This window comes from Stegastes partitus, unplaced genomic scaffold, assembly GCF_000690725.1.
Source record: "Stegastes partitus isolate 25-593 unplaced genomic scaffold, Stegastes_partitus-1.0.2 Scaffold574, whole genome shotgun sequence".
In the NCBI taxonomy this organism is placed as follows: Eukaryota; Metazoa; Chordata; class Actinopteri; family Pomacentridae; genus Stegastes; species Stegastes partitus.
Window position 1 is genome coordinate 80,933 of NW_007578305.1, and position 26,483 is coordinate 107,415.

Genomic DNA, 26,483 nt, shown 5'->3' on the forward strand with positions numbered 1-26,483 from the left:
ACAACTAAAATAATCATCATTTGTAGCCTTTAAACTGCTGAGTCACCTTTATAACCATTTAAAGAACTATAGTTTGTGGTGAATTTTGTTGCATTTTACTAAGAGATGTTTTCAATACGTTGTTCATCTTATTTGTATCAATAAAGGTAAAGCCAACAATTCTAATCCAACAGAGTTTTTGTCAAATTCAGTGTATTCCTCCTCATTCATTGCTCACTACTCCAGAAATGCTGAAATATTATCATAAAAAATAGGAGAAAGAACACTTCTATTCAACAAAAATTCCAACCTCCATACACGTTGTATTCTTTTGCAGGTTTGTTGTGTTGTGGGTACATGTGGGACAACTGTGCATTTTTTAGGATGATGGAGGTATCCAAGTGAAACTACATCCAGCAGATGATGTGCAGCAGTTCTGCAGCAGACACGCTCCAGAGCTGATAACAAACCGGCCCTGCACGCTGCAGCTTTCTTCTTTAAGACCTGCAGAAACCACTTTGCGACATCGCTGCATTTCCACCTGATGTTTCCGAGCTTCGCTAACAGCCACAAGGGAGCTGTTCGCCAACCCCTGTAGGCCAATAAACTGCAGCTTCCTCAGCCAGCTGCTTTCAGGGTTTCAACCTAATATTTAATATTATAAATAGTGGCACTGTGTTTAGTTAAATAGAAAAAAAAAAAAAAAAGGCGCTGCCATACAAGTGGGTCACTGCTTGCCGCTGGGAGGGCTGCCATGCTTCAGACTGCACACAAGCACCTGGCATGGAATAAACAAATTGCCCAATTAGCACATTTAGACATCTGCCCATCCATACTGGCCTCTCACTCCCCAACACTCATTACATTATATGATACAGTAGATTAATGGAGATTCTAATAAAATGCACCACTGATTTATGTATCCCTTTGCTCTTGCAGTTGATGGGTCAACGGCTGCATTAAACGGATCATGATGCATCATTTTGGTTATTAGGAGGCGACCTCGCGCAGTTTGCTTCACAATGAGTTTGTGCTTTTTATTCCAAGACATACTTCGCTGATTCTCATCGGGAGCCGCCACTTGATCATTCCGCTCCGGTTGCAAAATATTACACTTCGCTATGTGTGTTCAACGGCATCAGTCACTCTCACTTAAAGACCATACAAAAAAAACCAAAAACAACTAAACAAATGATAAGCGTATATAAAACAACGCACCCATGCATTCCAACATTTTTGGCTTTCATAAACAAGTAGTGTCTAGTTGAAGCTTAGCTGCAAGTAGTTCTCTCCCGATAAATTAACCCATATTTAACAACAAAAGAAAAAAACAAAGATAAATAGATCAAAGTTCATATAGCAGAACACTGTTGAGTCCTTTTTCCTACCTCATTAATCATCGCGTGACCTCATACATTTGTGTTATGAGACCTTGAAGGAGCCTGACCTGAACAACTACACATGGTTGCTTACAAACTGATGCATCAGTATTATTAATATTGTAAAACAAATATGTCCAATCCATGGGCTAATTTCTGCAAATCGCTCTACTGTTGTTATTAAATGTGTCTGATAATAATATAAGTAGAATTTTACATTTTTATCCTGAATTAATCTCAGAATGATATAAGTGGAATTTAAAATGTTTGTTTTACCTTCACTTGTTTAGTTTTTCTTAGTTGATCCACAAATGTCATGCTCTGATTACTTGTAACATTTTAGGACTATTTTATTATTCTATACAATAAATATATTTTGCTTTTTATTCTCAATGTTTAATTGTTCATTTATGTGCAAGACACTTACTTGTGCTTACGTCTAAAAAAAAATATTCATCTATATTGTAGATAAATCGTATTCCAAGTTTAAAATACAGGTTAAATAAATTCAAATAAAGCACCGAAAATACTGTAATTATTCTGTTATTTTACCTCCAGTTGTTTCTGTTTTAGTTGATCTGCTGATTTTATTTTGGATTTTAATTGCTTTAATTGTTCTTAATGTGCTACGATTAGTATTTTATTATTCATCATGCTTTTTTAATTATTCGATTATTAATGCGATTTAATATTTTTGTTGTTGACTCATATACAACTTTGGTATTCGTGTGCCTACATCTTTATTTCTTACTTAGTGACATTGTAAATGAGAACTCTATAACTCATTGTATTCAGAGTTTAAAATACAGGTCGAATGAATGGGAAAAAAAATAAAAAATCAGGAAATTTAGGTGTAAAAAAAACAAAAAACACCTGGAATACTGTAATTATTTCATATTTTAGGATAATTATTTTATCATTCATTTTTTTATTGTTCGATTAATAATGTTTTTTAATAGTTTCAATGTTTATTCGAGCCCTGCGATGGACTGGCGATCTGTCCAGGGTGTATAGATAATGGATGGATGGATGGATGGATGGATGGATGGATGTTTATTCATATTCAAGCTCCTTATTTGTGTGCCTCCGTGTTCACTTTCTTACTCAGCTATACCTAAATGAAAACTCCATAAGTCATTGTATTCTAAGTTTAAAATAAAGGTTGAATGAATAAAACAAAAAAGCAGGACGTTCAGGTGTAATGGGGTCTTTATACACTGTGGTATTGCTGCTTTCACTTAGGTAAAGTACCTGAGTGCCTCTCCCACCACTGTAAGTGCCGTTATTAATTCTAATCCTATTCCATATTTTTCTCAGGGGACTGAGCGTCAGCTGACAGGAAGTAGGTGGCACACACGGCGGCGCCGGTGACAGCAGCAGGTACATTGGTCAACCTGGGATTTGTTTCACACCGTCAACCGCGGCTCGTCACAGAAGAAGTGTCACTACGGTTGGGAAACCTGGGAGTTGCTCTACAAAAAAAAAGTAAGCTGAGCGTCAAATTCTCGCCCTACTTACTGCGGCTCTTCATCAATTATATACATTAGAAGTTGCTTGAAGATCCCACACTCCCGCTGTTCTTCTCTGAAGACCACACAGCGCATCAGCAGATGGCCTGGATGCGGAGACGCGGGGTTCGGCCCGCTCCTTTGAAGGCTTACATTTACTGCTATTTGCTCGCAAGAGTGTGTCTGCATCGTTTTACTCCCTCGCCTGGTTTTTCTTTTCTTGTCTCTGCTCCGAAGAGAATACGGCTACATAGAGTACACATTTTTCATTGATTTCACATCATCGGCCTCAAATGTTTCAGTGTAAACTGTTACACAGAGAAGAAAGAGGCACTCAAGGACACTTTCCTGCCTCTTCTAATGTCAGCACACTCCAGAATCTCCATTATTATATTGTAATTAAGAGAAGAATAAAAAAGGGACTTAGTTCCTCTCACTGCCATATTCCCATCCGCCTTTTCTCTTAGTGCGGGATGAGATGACGCTTTGACATCAGATAATTATGAAAATACTTAGTAGAGACATATGGCAGATTTCATTTTGGCCTTAGATCTCTAACAATTACCTAACCATGACTTTTTTTTAATATCGCTAGAATCATTTCCATTCACCCGTTGAATCAGCTGAATCCAACTAACAGAAATATCACATTTCCATCACTACTTTCACATTATTTTCCTCGTCTTCTGCTATGGCGAAATGGCACAACTTCCAATATTTGACCAACTGCAGTCTGGTAAGTATCTATTGACACGAACATCACGGATTTAAGTGAAGAGTCAAACACCACAGCACCACCTGGACACAGTTTGGTTTAAATTCAAATTAAACCAAATTAAAAACGAGGTTTGTCAGATTTGCAGCGAAAAGATGGCAGTCGAAAGCACTAATACTGCTAATTTTAAACTATCGCAACGAACAGAAAAAGACAAATCGGAATCACAAATATATGACAAACATCTGTTGACAGCCATAGTTGGCTCACAGACCGACGTCACTGTTCAACTTGACAGCACCAACAACAAATACGTTCATCTCCGCTCGATGGCGAAGGTGCGCTCTGTCTTGTTCCTGCCATGTTCCAGTCCATTTTGTGTGGAAGAAGAGTCGACTGATGCATCAAACGCCTCCTTTTATGAGATGTAGCACAGAGCCTGGTGGAGAAAACCTGCTTAACAAAAGAAGTTGATAACCAGTCTAGAGATACCCATTAACTCTCGCTGGGATTTGAGCTTTTGTCGAGAAAATTTACACAAAGAAATCCTGACTAAGTGGAATTTGCTTCATAGTACAACCTTCTGGTGTCACAGCAATGCAAGAAAAAAAGCTAAATTAGTTTTTTTTATTTCGAAAAAAGTAGCTTCCTATTTAAGAGCCACATGTCTACGTACGACATGCATGCGTTTCTAATGGGATGTTCTTTTTTTTTGTCTTCAAGTGAGCAATTGAAGGAAAAACGCGTAGACAAAAATATCTACCTATTTTTAAATCTGCACATTCGGGTCCCATGTGGTTCTGGAGGATGATTGTTAACATCAGCTCCACTGTGCTGGCCGCCGTAGCCACCGACAAAGACGGATACACATGGGAAATATATACGGCGCTGACATTTGGGCCCCAGTTGACTCGACCAAATGGGACCTAAATGCCACCCCATCACTAACCCAGCAGCACAGTGGCAGGGTCGAATTCTTTCTAAGCTCAAAAATGGGACGAAAATGATGGCGTGAGGTGTTTTGATCTTTTAAAATGTTGCTGATGAGTATAAAGAAGGGAAGAACAAAGGAGATAGGACTGGTGACAGAGAGGAGAGGAGGGAGGAGGGAGATAGAAAGAGAGAGAGAGAGAGAGAGAGAGAGAGAGTGGCCTTAGTGTCTTTTTCGGGCACAAGGCCTTGCCATCTGACACCTGCCACTGAGTGGGCATGAATTCCCTGTCCGCTTGGCAGGAAGTTAAGGCCGAGCAAACAGGAACTCAAAGGAGGAGTGTATGCAAATACCAACGGCCAAAGGAAATGAGTGCCCTTAGTGTCTGTGTCTCGGCCAGACGAAAATGGCACCTGCTCCCATCACAGGCTCCCATTTAGAGGACAACAGTACCATAAAGTCTTCATATGAACTCCCCTGTTAGATGTCTAGACACTGAAACAGCTTTTCATAGCCCAATGAACGTCTTTCTATTATTAACACACCAGAAAAATACCGTTTTTTTTGTACCGGTTAACTACGTTCACCTGCTTAAGGGGGATTTGCAGGGTCACTGCATCTCCCAAATACAAAGTTGAGCAAAATGGCATCATTTAAAACGCCAAATATATATATACAGCATTCAGGGATATTATTAGTCCTGCTGCAGCCCGAAGAGCTCAGTTTCTGTTGAAAGGCCTGTCAGGAGTAGAGAGCATAAGAGGGAGGGAGGGAGCATTTAAGAGTGAATATTGATGAGGCAGCTACAGAGATGCAGTATGCCTGCACAACAAGACATTCATACACACACACACGCCTACAGATTTTTCGCAAACTCCAAACATCACGAGAGCGCGCAGGTGACGCTCGGCGGCGGAGTACGACCGGTTCAACTTCCAACAGAGATCTCATTTAGTCGAACCCACGCGACGAGACGCTTCCACGTCAGCGTCCACGCGCGTAACCTTAATTTGTAAGCGTGCAAACCCCCGCACAAACACATGCGAGAGAAAACGTTATGTTCTGCATTGATAATAACTATTCACACAGATCAGCATCTTTTTTTAAACTCCGAGGTGATTATGCGGTGCAATGGACTTTATAAATGGTTCTTTACACAGTATTTCGAACACAGCGCGTCGTAATCATTATTCAAACACCAGAATTGCATCCATTGTAAAACATATGCATGATCAAATCGAATATGCATGAGTTTCACGCAGCACTCATAAGTTCACAGCCCGAAAATACACATGCGAATGAGCTTGACAGTACTTTGCACCCAAAGTCTCTCTGTAACAACACGGAGGATTAAAGCTTTCTGAAGTTAGAGACCTGTGAAGCTTTAACACAAGAACATCACCACTTTTAGACGGAATATTTCATTTATTAAATGCCTGTTTGGGAACTATTCCACCGCCCCAGAGCCAAATAAGAATTGCAGATGAGGGCAGTAATACTACAGAATTAAGACGTGCTGCTGCAGTTTCTTTACTGCATCTTTGCCGCAAAACATATGCAAAGCATTCCTCGTACGAAACAGATACAAGCCTTGAAAACATGAAACACAAAGGCATCGTTGTCTCTGGTGCTCTGCAACAATACGAACACACACTTCACACAGGATTCTCTGAGCCACTGGGGCATTCCTGGGAAATGCAAAGGTGCAGATTTTTTTTCCGCCTGGTCATCAGTTTGATCGCTCTCAGACTATCACAGACGATCCCAGCCGGAACCGCCTTAAACTAGCCACAATCAATCCTCCTCTAACCAGCCTCTCATCCCTTTTTTACCCGAGGCCTTTTGAAAAGGAGCTGCAGGAGTGATCTGAAACAGAGCCTCATTCAAATGGCCTGATAAAAACTTAAATAACTGGAAATGATGTGTAACAGACAACTGGATCAGGGAGTCGACTGTTTGAGCTGAAGATTCGATGTAATTCAAAGTCTGTTTGTAGGACTGCAACCCATTATTAGTTTTTATTAGCTAGGCAGTTTTTTTGTTTTGTTTTGTTTTTTTTAAATAAATATCAGTAAAAGAAATAAAAAGACTGTGGTCGATAAAAAAGGACAAAGGAGGGAGGAATCAGTGTTCAGCAAGTACACAAGATCAAAGCTGCTTTAAATGAAGTTTAAATATTTAAAGCAAATGAGAGTAAAATAATTAACCAAGGATTGATTTTTCTATATAAAGTGTCAGCAAAGAGAAGGAAAAAGAAGTGTACTGTACTTTCCCAGTGATGTCTTCAAAGGCCTTGTTTTGTCAAAAACCAACAATATCTAATTCATGATAATACCAAAGTTAACAGAGCTACATATTTTCAAATTTAAGAGGCTAGAATCAGTAAATGTTTGCAGTTTTCCTTGAAAATGTACATTAACAATATATTTCCTAAGACTTCAAAGAAAAATTCCACTTCATTCTAAAACACCAGGAAGATGTAAGGACAAAAATCAAGGTTAAAACTGTAATGTAGAATTAAAGCGAGGATAAGAAACCGATAATTAAAGCTTCCATTAATGCACTTGATAAAAAGGATCATTTTAACTTCCTGAAAAAAATACAAAAAGCAGAAGAATATGTGAAAATGATGCTGCATGTCCACTGATCCTCACATGTCAGGTGACATTTCTGTTACCTGCCACTGACTAAAATTAAGTGAACTTAATGTAATGGAAATCAGACTGACACAGAGATGTATAGCTGCTCCTATTTTACAGTTTTCTACTCCACTTCTACACATGACACTTGGTTGGGGACTATGTATTTTACACATGCACACTACTAATCAAATCGAAATGACCCATTTTGGTTTTTTCGGTCTGTGCGTTCAGCTCTCTTGCAGCAAAAAACAGCACAACAAATTGAAGGGTATGTCTTCACAGACTTGAGTGCACCCTTTGATTTTAAAATCAGGTCACTCAGACCGTAGTGGACCTTCATGTACTCTCAGATGCAGGATTTTAAAAAGCTAGCCTTACAAACACTCAGTTATTACGGATGGAGCTTAAGTGTGTGACACACATCCCTTTTTTTTTTTTTTTGTCGTCTTCATTCACACCCACATGTTTCCAGGTCAGAGCTACCGCTTTCCCAGATGACTCACCATTGACTGTGAGGTGCACCCAGCTGCCGTTGTGGAAGGTGTCGTACTGTTGCTCCAGCATCAGGACCCTGCACTCGTACCAGCCCTGGTCCTCGGAGCGCACCGGATCAATCTGCAGGGAGGCCTTCCCATGCAGAGAGGCTCTACCTGCACACAGAGGGGAGGGAAAAGGAGAAAAAAAAACACCACAATTTACCACTTCAACACTGTAAATTTATCTTTTAGGATACCTACAGGCTCTTTTCCAGCACATATCACACCCAAGAGCTTTGCTGGTCACACAAAGATCCATCATAGCAGTCGGGGGTTAAGTGCCTTATTCCAGGGCAGCGACTCTGTCTGGATGTGGGTTATCTTTTTGCATTGACAAATAGTCCACAGGTCACAGAGCGATAACATTTTTAATAGTGGACAAGAAAATAATACACAAAACGACATAGCTCTGCACCGCCCAGTTTCCTTCTCTCTTTCACACAGACTTTGAACTACTAGTTTTTAAAATATGCACAAGCCTATTTTGATGCACAAAGTCCAAGTCGAGCGTGAAAAACAATTTCATTCTTTAGCTCTCTCTCTCTCTTTTTTTTAAGTACGTATTCCTATTCAGGCAGTACAACAGTCTGGAGCCCTTCCAAGCTCTGGATGGAAGGCAAGAAAACACCCGGGACTGGCTGCAGTCTCTCATAGAGCTAACAGAGACAGACAATCCCTAACACTTACTGTACATTCATACCTACAGGCAATTTGGAGCCTTCAATCACCCTGACTTGCAGCTCTTTGGACTGCTGGAGGAAACACGTGCGGATATGAATGGCATGCAAAATCTAGAAACCCCTGGAAACGTAGAGGATTATCAGTGAAAAAAAAAAGTTGATAGATTTAAAAGCAAAATGGTTTTGATACTCAGGCAAATCCATGTACGACATGGTTCTGTCTGAAACAACCAGCCACAACATTAAAACCACCCACAGGTAAAGTGAATGCATCACATCATAATGAAATGTTCTGCTGGGAAACCTCTGGCATTAATGTGGATGTTGCTTTGAGATTACTGAAAACCAAACACACCTTTTCATGGCAGCAGCACTCCTACATGGCAGAGTAATATAGAGTCATTATTTCTTTTCAGTTTTTCGTGTTTTTCCTCTCTCCCATTGTTCTCCTATTGGTCCCTGTTCGTCCTCTTTGTGGCTAAATTCTGATCTCCACACAAACTCTGACTACATGAGGACTCCGATGTGAATGTTTCGATACTATTACATTTCTAAGTGAGTCTAAATATCTGCAGATTTTCTTGAATGACTGGCACATAGTTCATGGTGACAATAGTGGCGCCGCAAACCAAGCATTAATGATGCAGGGGAGGGAAAAAAAAAAACAACTTGTAGGAAGTGACAGCGACTGTGTGTTCACTGCTGTGACTTTTTATTGCACCTTTGTACAGTTTTTTGTATTTGGGTTTACAGATGTTCATGGCTTTCCTCATTTTTTTTTCTAAGCAAACATTTTTAAACACTGTAGAGTCACAAACAGGAAGTGATCAGCTGAGAAACTGACCAAACTGCAAATTAAACAGTCCAATTTTATTTTTTTTTATGCCAATGCATTGCTTCCAACCAACATGTCTGTCCCATTCCTCCTTTTTACACCATTTCACATACCTAAGCAAGTGCCTGCTCCTGGATTTCTGGACCAACATGGCAGCTCATTTTGCAAAAAGTCTGTCATCCAACATATGTTTCTGAAAGCATATTAGTTATTTTAAACGTTTCCAGAGGTGACGGATCACGCTCAACGCTCCTCGTTTGTATAAAGTAGCCGAGACCTCAGCTTTATGTGAATGAGGAGCAGCCAGCACAACCCCCCCCCCTCTCGAAATGCCTCGCCACGCTGCGTACACAAACAATGAATGGGAAGCGCTAAAGTGACGAATCCTGTGGACATGTATCACTGTAAGGATGTATATCCGTGACTTGGCGTGGCCACCTGCTCCTCTCCTGCTGTAGTACCATCAGCCAAACTCTGCTTGTAGCATTTGCTTCCCCCGTGTTTTGTTCCAATTTTAACCTGCAACATCCTTGTGCTTCGGGTTCCTGTCTTCTGCCTCTTCTTTGCCAACTTGCTCATACCGCTGTTTCAGACGCACCGTTCACGCCCCGCTCAGAGCCACCAGGCATCACGTGCCAAGTGCTTCAAGTAACAGCTCTCTCATCTCTGGTTTTTCTTCCGCATTATAGAGCCTCCAGTAAAACCCGTTCAACAGAGTTTGTGTACTGCACTTGGAGCGTAAACCATGAGCCATAACCCTTGACTATCTTGTGGAGCCCGACAAAGAACCCAAGGCATCAACCTGGCCTCCAAACTTCCCACATCCCACCTAAATCAAGCGTCCTGCTGATGCACCAGAACAAGCCCGATCCATGAACGCCCCAAATTACAGCCCCAACGGATCCACTGCCAACACCACATGACCCCCAAGAGGTTTATTGTCCAAGCTCTGATGGGTCAGAGGTGTTTGGTGGCACAAGGGGGACCTACACAGTAATAGCTAAAATATATTTTGCTGATTGGTGCATAATGTTTGATTAATCCAGAAAAAAACTAAAGTCCAGAAAACAGTTGACGTTAGCCTAGCCCAGTCTGAACATAATAAGATATGCAAAGAAGCAGAATTAAACCTCAAAGTGTGGAGATAGATATGCCCAGGACTATTTCTGCAACTTTCGTGTACAAGATGAAACGTGCAACTTAGCGAGCTTCAGAGATGCTGCTACAGGGTCAGAATAACGTTAAACTATCCTCCTCCTGACTGTAGCTTCACATCCAATAGCCCTCATCTGTCGACAGGAAAGTAAATATATTCCCCCAAAATGTTCAACTATTCCTTTAACTGATTAAATGTCACAATATTTAAACATAAATGAACACCCATCCGGCTTGAAGTATTAAGAATTTATGCATGAAACTGCCTGGGAGCCACACCTCGGCTGAATTAAAGCATTTGGTGTCAGTGTGGAAAAAGCCCAGCCTTCGACTTCACAGAAGTCATATTTCTTATAAAACTTCTCCATTCCCCACCTCTTTTTTTCTTCAAGGCTGAGGATAAATTGGAATTCTAAAAGGAGGAAATCACAAGGGATGAGAGACGTTCAGGAAACCAGGCATGGTGAAATCTTCAGCTGCTAAGCTGTCTGTCTTCAAGCCTCCAGCCCGCTGCTCACATGGCTGCCTCTGACAGCCCAACAGACTACAACACTCGCTTCTGCTCTGTCTGACGAGTGTTCGGAGATGGAGCATTTTTCCCAACTTTGATGTGTAGATGTACTGTAAGCACTCTTTCCTGTTACTTCAGACTGAGTGTCAGGCAAATATATTGACGTTGAGGGCGGGCTGAATTGCTCTAGCAGCATAGTTTAATGCAATAGATAGACACCCAACCCCGGGATTGCTGCCGTAGTTTGGGTAGCTAGAAAATCTGACGTTTTTTTTTTTTTTTTTTTTAGCAGAAAATCAATACAGCAAAGAGGAAGCGTGAGGAGTGAGGACTGCAGTCTTGCAGTAAAAAGGTAGCTTGTCTTTAAAAAGTCAGGTCTATTTTTGCCTGGGCATTGAAGTGCTGAGTGGGGCGGGCGGCGGCGTGAAGGGTAGGGATCAGCCTCGGCTCCCATTTGTCAGGGAGTGAGAGGGTGCTGCTGTAAACAGAGTTAACAGCACTGTATCCACGTCAGGACGGGCCTCCTGGGGATAGACCACTTACACAGTACAGGCTTCTGTCTACGGTGGAAGCAGAGGAGCTAACACCTTGTTCAGATCACATCACGGGCTGTGTCAGAAAGGAAAGCTTTGAAAAGTAAACGCTCGAGATCCAAAGTGACAAAGTTTGCAGACACAGCGAGAAAAAAAATGACTTAAACTCAATTAAAAGAGCAAAAGGGGAACGCTCATGTGCTTTGGTTACAAATACAGCAATGCAAAGATATTTTATTTTTGTCTGTATCAACTGAAGAAAATGGCGTTGACATTTGAATTTTTCTTTTACTCCCTATATAATCCACACTCTATATTGTACACTATCATAAACATACTTTTTATAGATATTGGACTCTACATGCATTGTATAGTTGGATTGTTAGCAAAAAGTAGTCTAGAAACGCTTTTTCTTTTTGGCACTGGTTGCTGCTTTACAATTACGATTCCATTTTTCTACTAGGACATGTTAAAATGTCTGAATGGTCTATTGCGGCCAGCGGTGCAAAGCTAACCACTAACCGCAAACATCTTAACTCCGGAGAGGAAAAGCAAATCATTATCAACTCCCTGTTTATTTTAGCATTAAGAAAAAAAAAACAAAACGTGGCATTTTGCATCGAGTCTGCAGCCATCTGCAGACGACGATAATAACATTGCGTACATATCCATATTATTCATGCGCAGGCTGTGGCTAAACTTGGTGGCAAGAGAGATATGATTTAGTTTTCCAACAGCCAAAGCGGGAGGATCTGACACTAAAATTTCACAAGCTGCACATCTGAATTATTGATTGCGTCTTTGCAAGAGTGGGCACAAAAATAGATGTTTTTAAATGTTATAATTTCCATATAGCCGCAGGACAAACTGGCAAAGTGATCTGGGGTAGCAGGGAGATATGGAGCGCTTCTCATTTTGCAGGGAATTAGACGGGGAAAACACACAGCTGTAATGAGGACACGTTTTCTCTTGAATCTGAACAACATGTGAAAATGAAGCGGATGCTGAACACCAGTGATGATCACTGACCCAGACGAGCTGACACACTGAACCCGGATGGATTCCTGGTGTCGGCACAGTGAAAACGTCTGGATACTGTAAGTACAGTCTTCACGGATGATGATCGTCCCTGTTTTGGAAGCAGCCGTGCGATGGAATAATCACACATTTACCCTATTCGTCAGTTTTATTCATACTGAGTGGTAAAAGTTCATGGGAATAGCCCAAATGAGCTCAGAGACCGCATGGACCCATTAAGCGCCCCGACGAGCATCTCATAAACTACAGTCCAGTGTCATTATCACACTGTCACCATGCACATGCAATCCCCAGAATACACTTTAATCTATGTAATGAGACTGGCCATATTCGTGTTGCATCTGTTCGCTGGTAATTCCTCAACAGTGGACTTGACGCCACATGGCAGAGGCCCACCAGCGGAGTCCAAGTGAGCACAGCCGAGTGTTGAAAAGTGCTGCTCGTTCATACCCTGCTGTTAGTCGGGAGGTTAAAGTAAACAATGAAACGCTCCAGCAGCTGCAGCATCTACTGTAGCCACTAAAAGAAAAAAAGAAAAAAAGGAAGACTCCCAAGACAGCAAGTCACTGCCAAAGGGGGTTCTTTGCAGTGAAGAGTTCCCAATGAATTCAATGTTATTCACACACTTCTTTTCTCATAAATAAAAACAATGACAAATGTGTTGCGTCCACATTTAGGGATGCTCACACGTGGAGAAGTACATCCTCCAGCTTTTGCCTTAATTTCACAGCATATTACCAGGTCAGGCAGGAGTTCTGGGGTTGGTAAAGAGGTGGGAACAGGAAGGGACAATTCTGACCTCGTTCTGACAGCTAGACACCTTCGCACAGACACTGAAGCAACATCAGAGGAGCCAATTTCCTGCTTTAAGGGCTCAGAGTAAAGGCAGCTGCAGACAGATTGTCTAAGCCAGGAGATGGTGATTGTACATTTGTGTGATGCTGTAAAGGAAAACGTATGTATCGCCATAATTTTAAAGCTGCCGCAATCAATATTTCTACAGGAAAAGGGCATCAAATGTGAAGAAAAACCTTTGGTGATTCCATTTTAGCTTATTGTTAAGGCCCATAACTTTATCGTTCTGGTTCCTTACGGCTCTCGGAGCCACAACAAGCAGCTGTTTGAAGCAAAAAATCCAACTGTAAGCTCCTGTCCAGCACCACACAGCAAACAAACACAGTCAACAATTAGCTGCTGAAGCTACAGAGTCAGATTATCTCTGGAACCTGAGTGCATGTTAGTTTTGTGTTTACCGCGTGTTTCCTTTGCCATCAGGCCTTCAGTTAATGCAGGTGTAGTAAATCAAAAGTTTTTCAGTTAAAATACAATAATTTGTTGGTTTTGGCCCAATAAAAGCAAAGATTTTCATACTTTATTGCTATTAAATTAGTTTTCTTTATCTCATTTTCTTTCATATGTACAGTATGCATGTTTTTTTTTACAATATGCTCTATTGACTGTATAGTATATATGTGTTCTGTGGTGCATTGTCACTGGAGTGTGTGGGACGGCACGTATGTACAATGCAGTAGTAAGTTGCTGAGACACAGTTATTTCCCTCTATTCACTGAGACGTAGCAGATGCCCCTATGCAGCCATGTTCGAACAGACAGAAGTGCAGTTCAAGAGAACCAGAACGGTCCGTAAAGGCGCCCGGGCCGCTCCCCGGCTGCATAAAGGCCTCAGTGTGCCGCACTCGCCTCCTGCTTGAAGCCCAAACAGCTGAAGCACATTGTGAAGGGAAAACCCTCTGGATCATGCTGAAATTGCAGGTCAGTCTTCTCAATGAAATAGGATTTGCACTGCAATCTATTTAAAACTGGTTGTCAGAAATGGTCCTGCTCTCAGCCAGAAACTAATAATTAGGTCTGCAGCAGCGCAGGAAAATCTATATCCTGTGTAATCATAGAAATGTTTATGAATGATTAGAGTTATGCAGCTAAACTCCTTAATGTTTCTGTAGTAATATATTACTATCGCAGTCATGAGTTTGATGAAGTCACAACGACAGATTTAGCAGCATCTGAGCTCCAAACTACTTCTTATAGATACGTATGGAGGTGCTCACTTGATTGGTTCATCAAAACAACAGAATCCAACTGAAATAACTTTAACAAGAGACAAACTGTGACTGACAGTTTTCAGAAATACACTTATTAAAGGTGACAAAAATCCACCTTCCACCACCTCTAAAGCTCAGTAATTATCACATTTATACAAACTTAAGTGTCAGAAAGACAAAACGTGTTTTTATGAGGGACTATCTGAGGGACCATGTCTTGCAGAAACACAAACACCTTTCTGTTCGTGTGAAGTTTGCAGCATTCCTGCAAAAGGAGCTAAGAAGTTACTGTACCAAGCAAAGAAATACTCGTAATCCGCCAACATATATCTGTTTTATACTTTGGTTTTGGCACAAAAGAGTTGTAATGTGCTATTTAGCCGAATGTATACATAGCAGTAGATGGATTCTTTAGGCCAGACTAGCGGTTTACAACTATTTTTCCATCTTCTAAGCTAGCTGACTGGTTATAACTTTATATCATGCAAACAGTGGTATGAATTGTCCACTAGGGATGTATCCGACTCCGAATTTGGATTTTTGATATTTAATATGAAGAATAGGCCAATTTTCATATCTGTCAGTCAAAAGATCCACTAGCATGGTGGTTTTAATCCCATTAAAACAGTCAAATGCAACAGAGTAATGCTAACGTATTTTAGAGCATTTTAAAGTGCCACTACCAGCTATCCCTGCTAGAATATAAATGTATTTATAATTTATCATCGAAAACATTACCTTTGACTGACCAAAAAACAACAACAAAAGACTGTCTGACTTCAAGAATCCCAGTCGGTCAAATGGTCTCCGACAGATGATCTGACTTTCAGGAAGCAGCCCCTTTTTCCACCTTAACAAGAACGCAAGTTTTACCCAAAATGTCAAACTATGCCTCTGAATCTTCAGAAAAGGTAATGCAGCCTCAGTAAAATCTCCCCACCTTTTTCACATGTGCAGCAAATTCAGTTCAAAACTAGAATCACATGAGGTTTTGAGCAGAGCGTTGGTGTAGCTGTACAGTATGTGGATCACACGTGTTTTAGTCCTTCTTTGTGCCCTTCTACTTGGCTATTGTTTATCAGCATGTAGTGTGAAATTCTGTTGTCAACTTTGTTTCTGCTGCAAGGTCAACAAGACAAAGTCTTGTGGATTTACTGTGCTTGGCAACAGAAAAAATTCATCCTGAGATGCATCCAAGTCCTCATTTATTCAGAAAGTTTTAGACCAAATCCGTTACAGATGTAACAATGTGTCTGTATCCTTTGTGAGACAGATTGTTTGCTTTATATCAGCGTTCATCTTACCAGTGTACTCTGGATCCACATGGGGAGGGTAGAAGCGGAAGTTGATGAAGAAGGGGATAGGCACTCCAAACTTGAACCACTCCACCACATAGGGGGGCTGCTGGCCGTCCAGGGGAGGGGACACGTCACACCCCAGGATCACGCTCTCTCCAGCGCGAGCCGTCACAAACCGGGGCTCCTCTCTCACTCCGTGGGCACCTGAGAGGAGAGAGACGGAGCTTTCAATATAAGCGAAGAAGTTCGGTGGAGTCTGACGAACAAGATGCAGGAAAATTCTCGTGCACGGAATACATGCAGACCAAGCAGGAAAATCTCAAGTCAGCCAAGACTAATTTACAAACAATAATCAGGCAGTAATTAAAGGTGATCGACTGAATGAATGGATTGAAACCACATTTTGTTTAAGGTCTACGATGCTGTACATTAAGATGGCAACGCGCACTCTGAGTGGTCACCGTGCACATGGGTAAACCCTCTCCTTTTCATCAGCCTCCCTCATCCCGTCCGCCGATCGTCATCTGTCACCTGCATCTGTTGGTGAGTGTTTTGTGGCTGTGCCATACTGTACTATAAATGAGCTGCCAAGAGGCTCCATTGATCATAGCTGGCTGCTGCTCAGATGAGCTTTACTATGAGCACCACCAGGCCTGGCGTTTAGCCATGAATGTCCAGGCACGCTGCCGAGCGTTGACCTATCAGATGACTCAAAGGTCGGCATACCTGCCTCAGCAGAACGCTCACTCTGGGAATGGATTTTCTCCAGCTGCCACCCCCGCTTTCATTGAGCTGGCTGTGTCTCCACCGTCAGAGCAAGCATGACTACCCGCCCTCGCCCAGGGGGAAAATCGCTTCAGGGATCAAGAGACATGCTGACGTTTCACTCCAGAGAAACACCAGCTGAATAACTTAACGCTTTCATTAGCAGCACCATTTGCATTATCAGGGATAATTTTTACCGAAGAACAAATACGCGAGGACTTGGAGGTATTATGGGCTCAAGCTGTTACTGTCTGTAATTATGTTCGACCACCATCGCCGTTGTGTAACTGTGACCTGACTTTTTATCTGTGTGTACTGAAATGAACACCCAAATGTTTTCACCCAGTTGTTCTGTCTGAAAAATAAAGCTTTAACTCCGCCCCTACAGGCCATATGCACCACTTAGTGATTGTGTTTACCAGTTTAATCTGCATTATCCTGTGACAGAGTTAATCCACTTTATTCATTTCAGCCAGCACAGATTCTAGACTAAAACAGAGCAGATTTAATCAAATTACACTTTTTTAAAGTGGAGATATGGTCTGCCAGTTACGGGCCACAGTGCTGGAATCTGCTTTGCTATTGTGCCTCCTTAATAAGAGGAGGGAAAACAGCCATGTTGTGCTACCCTGAGCTCTAATGAGCAACACAAAGTAAATGAAACGTGACTCGGTGAACACCACATGACCATTTAACTGCTCCTGTAGGTCTCTGATAGACCAGAACGAGAATACAGGGAGTCTGACCCTGAAGAACAGCGCATTTTAGGTGTAAAAAATCTGACATGGGAGCTGATTGACAAGTACAAGCCACAGAAGCTGTACATCAGAGAAAGAACAAAACCGCATGTCAAAATGCATAAAGATTGCTTAGACTGAGCATGAGGAGAGCTGCTGTGGGCCTGATGCTGCCCTGCAACCTGTGCAAACAGTGACCTTTTAACATGCCTCTGAGGAAACCCGTCCCGTCCAGCTATAAGCACAACTAAATCAGAAATCTGCTCAACTAATCCTTACAGGCTTGCCCAAAGCCTGAAACTCACACCTGAGCACGCTCCATTGCAGCCTCATTTATAACAACTTTAAAAACGATTATAATAACCCCATTTCAACGCCCCATGAGGTGCTTTTGCAGAGACATATGATGCATACTTGTTAAATTCAATTTAGGAAACAAAGAAAAAAACTAATTCCGCATCAGTGAACCCCCAAGTGCCTCAAAGCAACGGTTGGATATTTTGGGAAATGCACTTACAACTACCTTAGCTTAGCATAAAGACTGGAATCAGAGGGAAACTGCTAGCCTGGCTCTGTCCAAAGGTAGGAAAATCCACTTAAGAGCACCGCTAAAGCTCACGAATTAACACATAATATCTTTGCTTTGTTTGTTTAATCCGTACAAAGGTTAAACAACTTTCAGGCGCCGGTAAGGCCAGACTGGTGTTTTCTGAGTGTTTCCAGTTTGAGTTCAGTTCACTGGCTGAATTCATGTTTATTCCACAGACATGAGACTGATATTGATCTTCTCATCTAACTAAAGAAAAAAAAACAAAAAGCAAATTTAGCGTATTTCTCAAAATGCCAGTATTTCTTTACTGGGCACTTTTAGAAGCATTTTATCTAATTAAAAACAAGGCAACATCTACATTAAATACAATTTTATACCATGTTTTCTTTTTTTTTAAAGTAATTAATAAGCAATGTGTTGCAGAAGCTTGAGACTGCTAGCAGCTGTTTTCAGGAGACACCTGATCAGGGGTAGTTGGACGACAGATTATGGTGTCTTTTGTTTTAACTTTTAAGCACTTGAGCTCTTATGGATTCCAGAAGAAAAGAGCGAACAGGCTCCCATCCATAATGAAACACACTGGACACATTGTTTGGTTGGAGTAAGTAGAGTCACTTGACATGAAGCACAAGCTCAAACCCGGTGGCACAACAGTGCATGCTGCTGAAATCCATTGTTTTTCTCTGCAGACAGTTCAGGTTGCAGAAATTTAGCAGCTCAGGTTTCTAGCTGGCATTATTTTTGGATCCTTGTAGCCGAGAGAGCAAGTCTTGGACGCAAAATAGACTTTGGGGACTTGAGATAATATATTACAGGGCTAATAATTCTCCCGTTCTTTTATGAGATCCTCATGAGGGGACAATCAGCATAGGTTTGGTCACCACTTTTCATTTCCTTAATGGAGACACGGTAACCCAGTACGGTTTATGGGAGCTTATTCAGGGGAAATATTTATGCGTTCAACAAGTCATAAATGCAATACAAGGGCCCATGCTTAAGATCTTCATAATAAACAGCACTGTAGATATAAAGGAATCAATGCAGTTGAGAGATGGTTGCAACTCGTGATTGCTTTGGCACTGTAAATGTCAACTGTACCCAAGTTGCAGAGTGAAGAGTGAAACTCACCAAATATACAGAGGAAGAAATCTGTTGAGTAAGATCTGCATAAATCAGACTATCTAATAAATCCTGTGGACCAATATGTTTTATGTATCTATCCTCGGCCTATAGCGGATTTACGGCTATGATCATGAATTCCTGAAGGGTAACAATTCAGTCAACTGCCAGATAAATCACCTATATGGCGAGCAGTTCATGTACAAAAGCAAAATCGAGGAGGAATAATTCCTCTGTGTTTGGCATTGGTTAAACAGGCAGCGTCACAGTGAGTTAAAGCGAGGACAAGAGCCGTAGCTAAGAATTATTTTCTTTATCGATCAATCTGCTAATTACTGTCTCAATTAATCCTTTTGACTATAAAATGTAGTGCAAAAAACACCTGTTAGCTAAAAACCCAAGTTCATAATCAACAATATGCTTTTTAAAGGTCCCATGTGCTGCCCCATTTTGGTAAATTCATTAAAGTCTCTCATGTTCTCAGAATGTGTACTTCAATTTTCAGCTCAAAATACGACAAAGACAATTCATTTTAGCCTGACTGTATAATGCCTGGTCTTAGTCCCATTCTAAACAGGCTGTTTCAGCATATGTGGCTTTAAATGGAGCTGAGCTGCTGTCGTCCACGTCACCTTCAGGAAGAAGACTCCCCCTGACTCTGTGACTGACAGCGTGGACATAAACAGCTGACCACACAGCTGCTGACACAGACATGAGTGATTGTGGGAGACCAGAAATGTCAAGCACAACCGTTTCCTCTAATCACGTGTATGGTGAGTTTGTTGGACAATAGTGTGGTTACAAAATCTGTAGTTTAACAGAGCAAAGCAGCAGCTTGGATATGGCTCTGGAGTGACTTCATACTCTGTGTGTCAGTCACTATTTGATATCTGTTGTCTGAAAACAGAAACAGAAAAATATGTAAGTGAGAACAGATTTTTTTAGGAATGTGGCTTTACTCAAGTGAAACATATGTGAGCACAGAGGGCAGGAGAGAAGCAAACAGATAAACACTGGCTGACTTTTGGTTGCACTGAAGCACAGCATCCAACATGAAAACACAATGACCCACCCAGTCTTTGTTTATAGGCTCCAAATCGGTCTAAGAATTTTTACCATGTCTGGATGTCCCTCCATTTTACAGTTTCTGCAGAGCTCTGACCTGCCAGCACAGGATCAAAACTAATGGGAACGTTAGCCACACAAATGCTAACAGTTAGGATTTTCCTATTGTTGTGGTGGGATTGCCATCTAATAATGAAGATGCTGGGAGTGCATGAAGACTCTTGTGTTCACTCTTGCAGCCAACAGGACAGCATTTGGTGCACTTTGTGTGTAGCTAAGACAAGAAAGTAAATAAACATGGTGGACTGTGAGGCAGCAGCTCATTCTCAATAGCTCACCTCGCGAGAAGCTGACAGTGAGCAAGTAGGATTATACAAAATTTGAGCTGGATGTAGCAGCTCAGTAAAGTTTCCTACTAGCTTGTAAAGCTGGGAGGCCGTCTAATGGATTTTTACCATATGGGACCTTGGTGTAAAGCAATGCGACTCATCCTCAGCATACACCTGTCATCTAAATTTCTCAGATTGCCTTATTTGAATACATTTTGAAGCGCAAAGAGGTTAAACTATCAGATACTACAGAAGCACAAATGGCAGAAAAGTCAAATGTGTGTAAAGCAGAACTCATCCCTCAGATTGAACTTGTGACCCTTTAATGGTGCCTCAAACCCCATGTTGGGAAACACTGATGAGAGTGAAGACAAGCTGGAAATCCTCACAAAATTAACCAGTAATATCTGAAAAATGACTCAAATGATGAACCAATTATCAAACTAGTGGCTAGATCAATATTTTCTGTTGTTTGACTGATTGATTAATCAACTAACTGCTGCAGTTCTAGTTGGAGTGTTGCTCAGTGACTTATAGCAACCATTATTTACAGAGTGCTTATCGAATCAGTGTGTTACAGAGCTTTATGAGATAAACAGTAAAAACAATATTAAGAACCAAGTGAAGCAGCCAAAGAGAAATGTTTACTGATACACACAGAAGACGTAACAAGCATCATAAAGCAATAAAAGATCCGTCTGAGGTCAATCAGCAGCTGTCCGGAGCAGCGCATGCATCATCACAGCGGAGCAGCGACGGCACACGGGGGTTAAATACAGCAAGGGACTTCAACTCGGGGCAGTTTTCAAGTGGCGGTGGCTTAAAATGGCTCTCTGCACAAAAAGAACACTGCACTGTACTTTCAGTAATGATCACAGATTTGTACAGTAAATAGCCTCTCAAGGCAATTTTGAGCAATAATCAGGCAGAGCAGAGCTGGGGAAATGTTTTCACAGTAATAACACAAAATATGAAAACCCAGGGAGTTCAGTGAGAGACAATTTAAGATGAGCAGTGCTCGGATTTTCTGATGTAGCCTTCCTAAACCTCTTTTTTTTTTTTTTTTTTGGGCGAACAATATTTCACCCAGTAAAACTAAAATCTAATATTTACCTCATGCTTGGATTTGATTCAGCGCTCGAGCGAGGAAGCCCATTGCTCACTGCAGCTAGAGATTTTGTAAAGGATACATCAAAAGTTAAAACACTGCGTGTGTGTGTGTGTGTGTTTCACAGGGATGAGGATATGAGCGGCGCTTTATGCTGGACGGAGCTCCTGATGTGGAGGATGTAATGGAATATAGACTGGACGGAGGCTGGAGAGAGAATCTCAAGGACGTGCAGCCACTGGGCTGGATGGGCCACTGACAGGGCGGTAATTGAATGCCAGCCTGCATGTGCTGAAGGTCACATCAGCCAAAGGCCTGAGTGTATGTGTGTGTGTGTAGGGAGGTTATATTTGTATGTGTGTGTGTATACATATCTGTGCATCGGTGTTAATCTGAGACTGTAAAATTAAAACAGCAGCGCCTAAACACCAACAGAATACAAACTACATCCGTCAAGGATAGAAGTGCTGCAGATGTTCTTGAAAGAGAGGATTTATTTTATTCCTTACAACAGGTATTCAGGCTGGCAAAATGTTCAGCTTCCTGCTTTTCTATCATTCATAGTTAATCACTGCTCTCTACCCGCCAACCAGTTTCCTCCAACAGAGAACACCATTTCAGTAAAGCTACTCGACTGCTGAGGCTCCATTCACAACCAGTATGTGCAAAGCGTTCTCTAAAACAGTCTGCAGTTTGTAAACCAAAGGGTATTCTCCAGTGCAGCTCACAGCTTTGTATTCATCAGACAGCAGCCTCAGTAGTCAGGGATCCAAACTCAACTGTCCTGCTACAATGCAAATATTACTAGAATCCTAATTCATCCATGAATTCAGCAACTACACAAATGGTCAGAGCTGTCGAAATGACATAAAAACTATGTTCACTTGGCACAGACACATATTCCATGTGAGCTTGACCTCATTTTTTCTGTTAAGTCAACAAGGTTTGATTTTTAAGTTTATCGTACTAAGATTATTAAGTTGATGCAGTTTAATTTGTTTAATTCTTACATTGTACATATATTTTATATGCCGACTGAATTAAAAAATACTTTATATTTAGTTTTCAGAAACCCAAGACAAAAACATTTTCAATATTTCTCTGTCTTAACAGAAAACCACCAAAATTGTAAGTCCTTTTTCACCAACTAATTATTTTCTACCACATAGAACTATATCATTCAATTAAGGTTAAGTGAAAAACTACCAGAAATGTAGTAAAACAGTTCATTTGTGTCAGTTGTACTCACATCCATGAATCACTAGTGGCTGAACCAACGTGCCAAGAAATACATTTTCTTTTTTGTTACAGACTCTAATTAGAGTAATGTTTTTGTTTTTTCTGGTGATTTTTTTTTTAAAATGACACATATAGAATCAAGTGGTTCTCATGAAATATCACAACTTTAACCTCAGAACGGCACATCACACATGATTAGTCCAAAAACTGAAGGTTAAAAACCCAAAGACTCCTTTTGTTTTTACATTTTTCGTAATTTTTGCTTCTTTTTCTTTAAGTTAAAATGTCTTATAAAGCCTTATGGGTTTAAGGGTTCAGAGGGTTACATGATGAAAAAAAAAAAAGCATCAGTCAAACCTCAAATAGTGGAATTACGACATTCGAGGAACGCTACAGACTCCTCATCCCTCCACACATATGCTTTCAACGGCATTTTCGTCTGCTGCTATTTTTATCTCTCAGTGGGGTGGAAGCTTCAGTGGGTGTTTAAGTCACATGCTTCATGTATGTCATGATTTATTCACTAAGTCTGATTCCACTGCACATTTTGCTTCTATTGATTCATGAAGAATAGTTTTTCAGTCAACTCTTTTGTTACAACATGCTGCGTATAAGTCTGAATCCACATGTCAACATGATTCACAGATCAAGCAACGCTCGGAAACGTTCCCACGATCGCCTGTTTTGACACCATGATCCGATCTCGTCGCTACTTTGTCTGGTATCTAAATGCAAACCATACGCCGCCCATCGATTATAACTCTGTACAGTCTCCTCCTAACCTTTTGATCAGCTGTATAAATGTTCTGCCAATGCTCCTGGTTGGCTTACTTTCCCAGACCCGCTCTCTACATCTATAAGCTCTCATACTATTAAAGACTCCACTGCAGCAGCAAACATCTGAGGAGGACTTTGAGTAATTTCTTCATTCCCTCAACTCGACACAACAACTTCTCCAACTCAGCCAAGCATAAAAACTTATTTACGACAGTAAAAAAAAAAAATTACAGGCAAATGGAAATGCACTTTGTGACTACTTTTGTGCAGGAACAATCCCAAGAAAAATCTGATCTCTTCATTATTTAGGCCTCTTTAATGGCAAAGTTCCCCCCCCTCGCTGCCAAGCAATGCTCAGTCAGGGATGCAACGGATGTGCTGACACCTGCTTGAACGTGCAGCAAGCAGTGACGAGAGAAGAGGGATGTGTGAAATGGGCTTGGCTTGCCAAAGGCACAAAGGGTGAACCAACATTGCTGGGCACTGCGCTGCCAGAGGTGCATATTATAGGGCATCTTTGGCAGGAGCTGTAAGTCACACAGATTCCTCAATCCAGCCATGATTCAGTCATTTTTAGAGTCGCTCACAGCAATTTTCAGATGAGTTATAAATGCTTTAGCCAAGGTGTTTGAAAGTAATTACACAAGGAGGGATATTGCTGCTTATTAGCGCTTTCACATCGCTTGTCTAATTACAGCTGCTTATGAGACTGTTTATTCAGCATCAATAAATCACATATAACCATGTGGGTGAAAAAGTCAAAGCAACACGGAGCTTCTGTGTTGCACATGAGCTGGTCAGACATCCACAGAACAACATCGGCTCCACACATCTTCCAATCAACGTATCCACTTCCATGTAATTCCCGTTCGCTCCCCCTCCTCCCTCCCTGCCCCACGCTCACTTCCTCTTTCTAAGAGTCTCACACTCGAGCTGCAGTTCAGAGCGACATAAGAGTGCTCACTGCGGATCCAACACTTATCTCTGGATAGAAGCACTTCTTGGACAGATGCATGGAAATGTTTCCCCAAAATAGAGGAAAGATGTGAGAAATGAGCCTGAACCTAAAGTGGCGTGTGTCTCGCAAGTGCAGTGTTCAGAGGGAAAGCGAAATTAGAGCTTATTGTGATGTATAAGTGTATTATTAAAGGTCCCTTTAGTGCGTGCCCCCCGCTCAGGTTCAATAATGCGGTTACAAAAATGAGCTTATTTCGTTTTTTGGAAATTGTGTTTCAACTCATTAGCATCATTCAGGATCTGCATTTGTTTTCTTGTCTTATAATCTTTTGTTAATGACTGTTAAGCTGCGCTTTAGCACCTTTAAAGAATTATGGTCAAACTTATTTTTGTATCTATTTAAATAACAATGTTTCATTTGCTAATCAATAAAAGAAGAATTAATGCTGCTACATCTAGTACTATTCTGCATACCATATAAATGTTGTTCATACTTGCAAGGCTAGGATGTAGGATGTCACTGATATTATTCATTGTAAAAACATCTTTAAAGTGTACATAAATGCAGTATGTACTGTGCAAACACTGTTTTCACTTATTTCATCTGCAATGTCATGATTAATATTAACAGAGCCGATAAAATATAGTAACACTTTCTATATAATGCATATCAGTACACCGCCAATCGTTATAACCTCAATAATACATATAAAGTAGATTAATCACCTTTCTCAAAAACTGAAAATGCAGAAGCTTTATAAAAGCAGAATTTATGGTCGAGTTATTAAACTCGATTCAGCAGGCGGTCCTTATAAAGTGGTCACTAAGTATATTTAATGTTCGTCTTTTCAGAACCAGCAGGGATGTTGGAAAAATAATGTCTGGACCACAAGCAGGTATCGTCTACACCAGAGGTCGGCAACCTTCAACACTCAAAGAGCCATTTGGACCTGTTTCCCACAGAAAAGAAAACACCAGGAGCCACAAAACCCTTTTGACATCTAAAACGAAGATAACACAGAGAGCATATATAGTGTCTACGTTAATGCTATGTATAAAAAACTATAGTGTGTTGCATTTATAAAATGAATGAACTACTGCAGAGAAAACAAAATTTTATTTCTGCATGCAACAAAAACATTTTGAACTCCAAAAAGAAAGACGCTGGGTTTAAGGTTACTTTCAAATAAAATACTCAATGTCTATTTGAGTCCTCCTCGTATTTAGGAAATAGAAAGCCGAACTTAATTATCCACCTGCAGCAAAATAAAAATGACATCTGGTTGTCCTGCTGACTGCAGCTGAGACTGCTGACCAGACTCCTGACCGCCTGTGAGTGCTTTGGGACGGGAGGAGCTCATGAGAGCACCGCTGATAGTAACTGCAGAACGATACATGTTTTCACATCAGTCTCCAAAACACCAGAAAAATCTCCATTAACACCAGAAAGAGTCGCTAGATTTGTCGCTAGTCACTTTTGACCAAAAAAAAAAAAGTCGCCAAGAGGATTTGGAAAGTTGCCAGATTTAGCGAGAAAGTCAAGTTTATCAACATTGCGCGTGCCGGTGGGTGTCGCATATCGGCAAATGTGACGTATATTTTGAGCGACAAAAAAATTAGACACATTTTGTTTTAATGTTACAAGATCACCATAATCTTCAAATTCAGAATTGCATTTTAAAAACTAACGAACTGAAAAAAATACATTTAAATTAAATACTCATTTGTTTTCCAAAGCCACAAGGAGCCGCAGCAGAGGTATGAAAGAGCCGCGGGTTTCCGACTCCTGGTCTACACCTACATTTTGTATATTATAATGGCTTTAAGAGACTGCTCATTAAGGTCGACCAGGGACAAACCAGTCAGAGTCAAATGCAGCTAAACCAGTCGCTGGGATGTTCTAGTCGAACTTGAAGGTTTCAGTACTTTTCGGTCTAACAATAAAGTTGCATTGAGCTGCCTCAGTCCACCTTGAGGGTGTCCGTGTTCAGCTAAATGAGAACAGCAGCCCTTTCTCAAACAGATAAACCTCGAT

The 26,483-nt window shown here is 41.0% G+C and overlaps 1 protein-coding gene across 1 annotated transcript in view; it reads right to left on the reverse strand.

Annotated features, from left to right (window-relative positions):
- Positions 1 to 26,483, reverse strand: part of igsf9ba (immunoglobulin superfamily, member 9Ba) — a 74,341-nt gene that overhangs the window by 38,248 nt on the left and 9,610 nt on the right. The window contains exons 2-3 of the mRNA XM_008288783.1: positions 15,809 to 16,006; positions 7,658 to 7,804 (exon numbers count right to left, since the gene is read on the reverse strand). Of these exons, the coding sequence (XP_008287005.1) occupies positions 7,658 to 7,804; positions 15,809 to 16,006 (345 nt within the window). The remainder of the gene's footprint in view (positions 1 to 7,657; positions 7,805 to 15,808; positions 16,007 to 26,483) is intronic.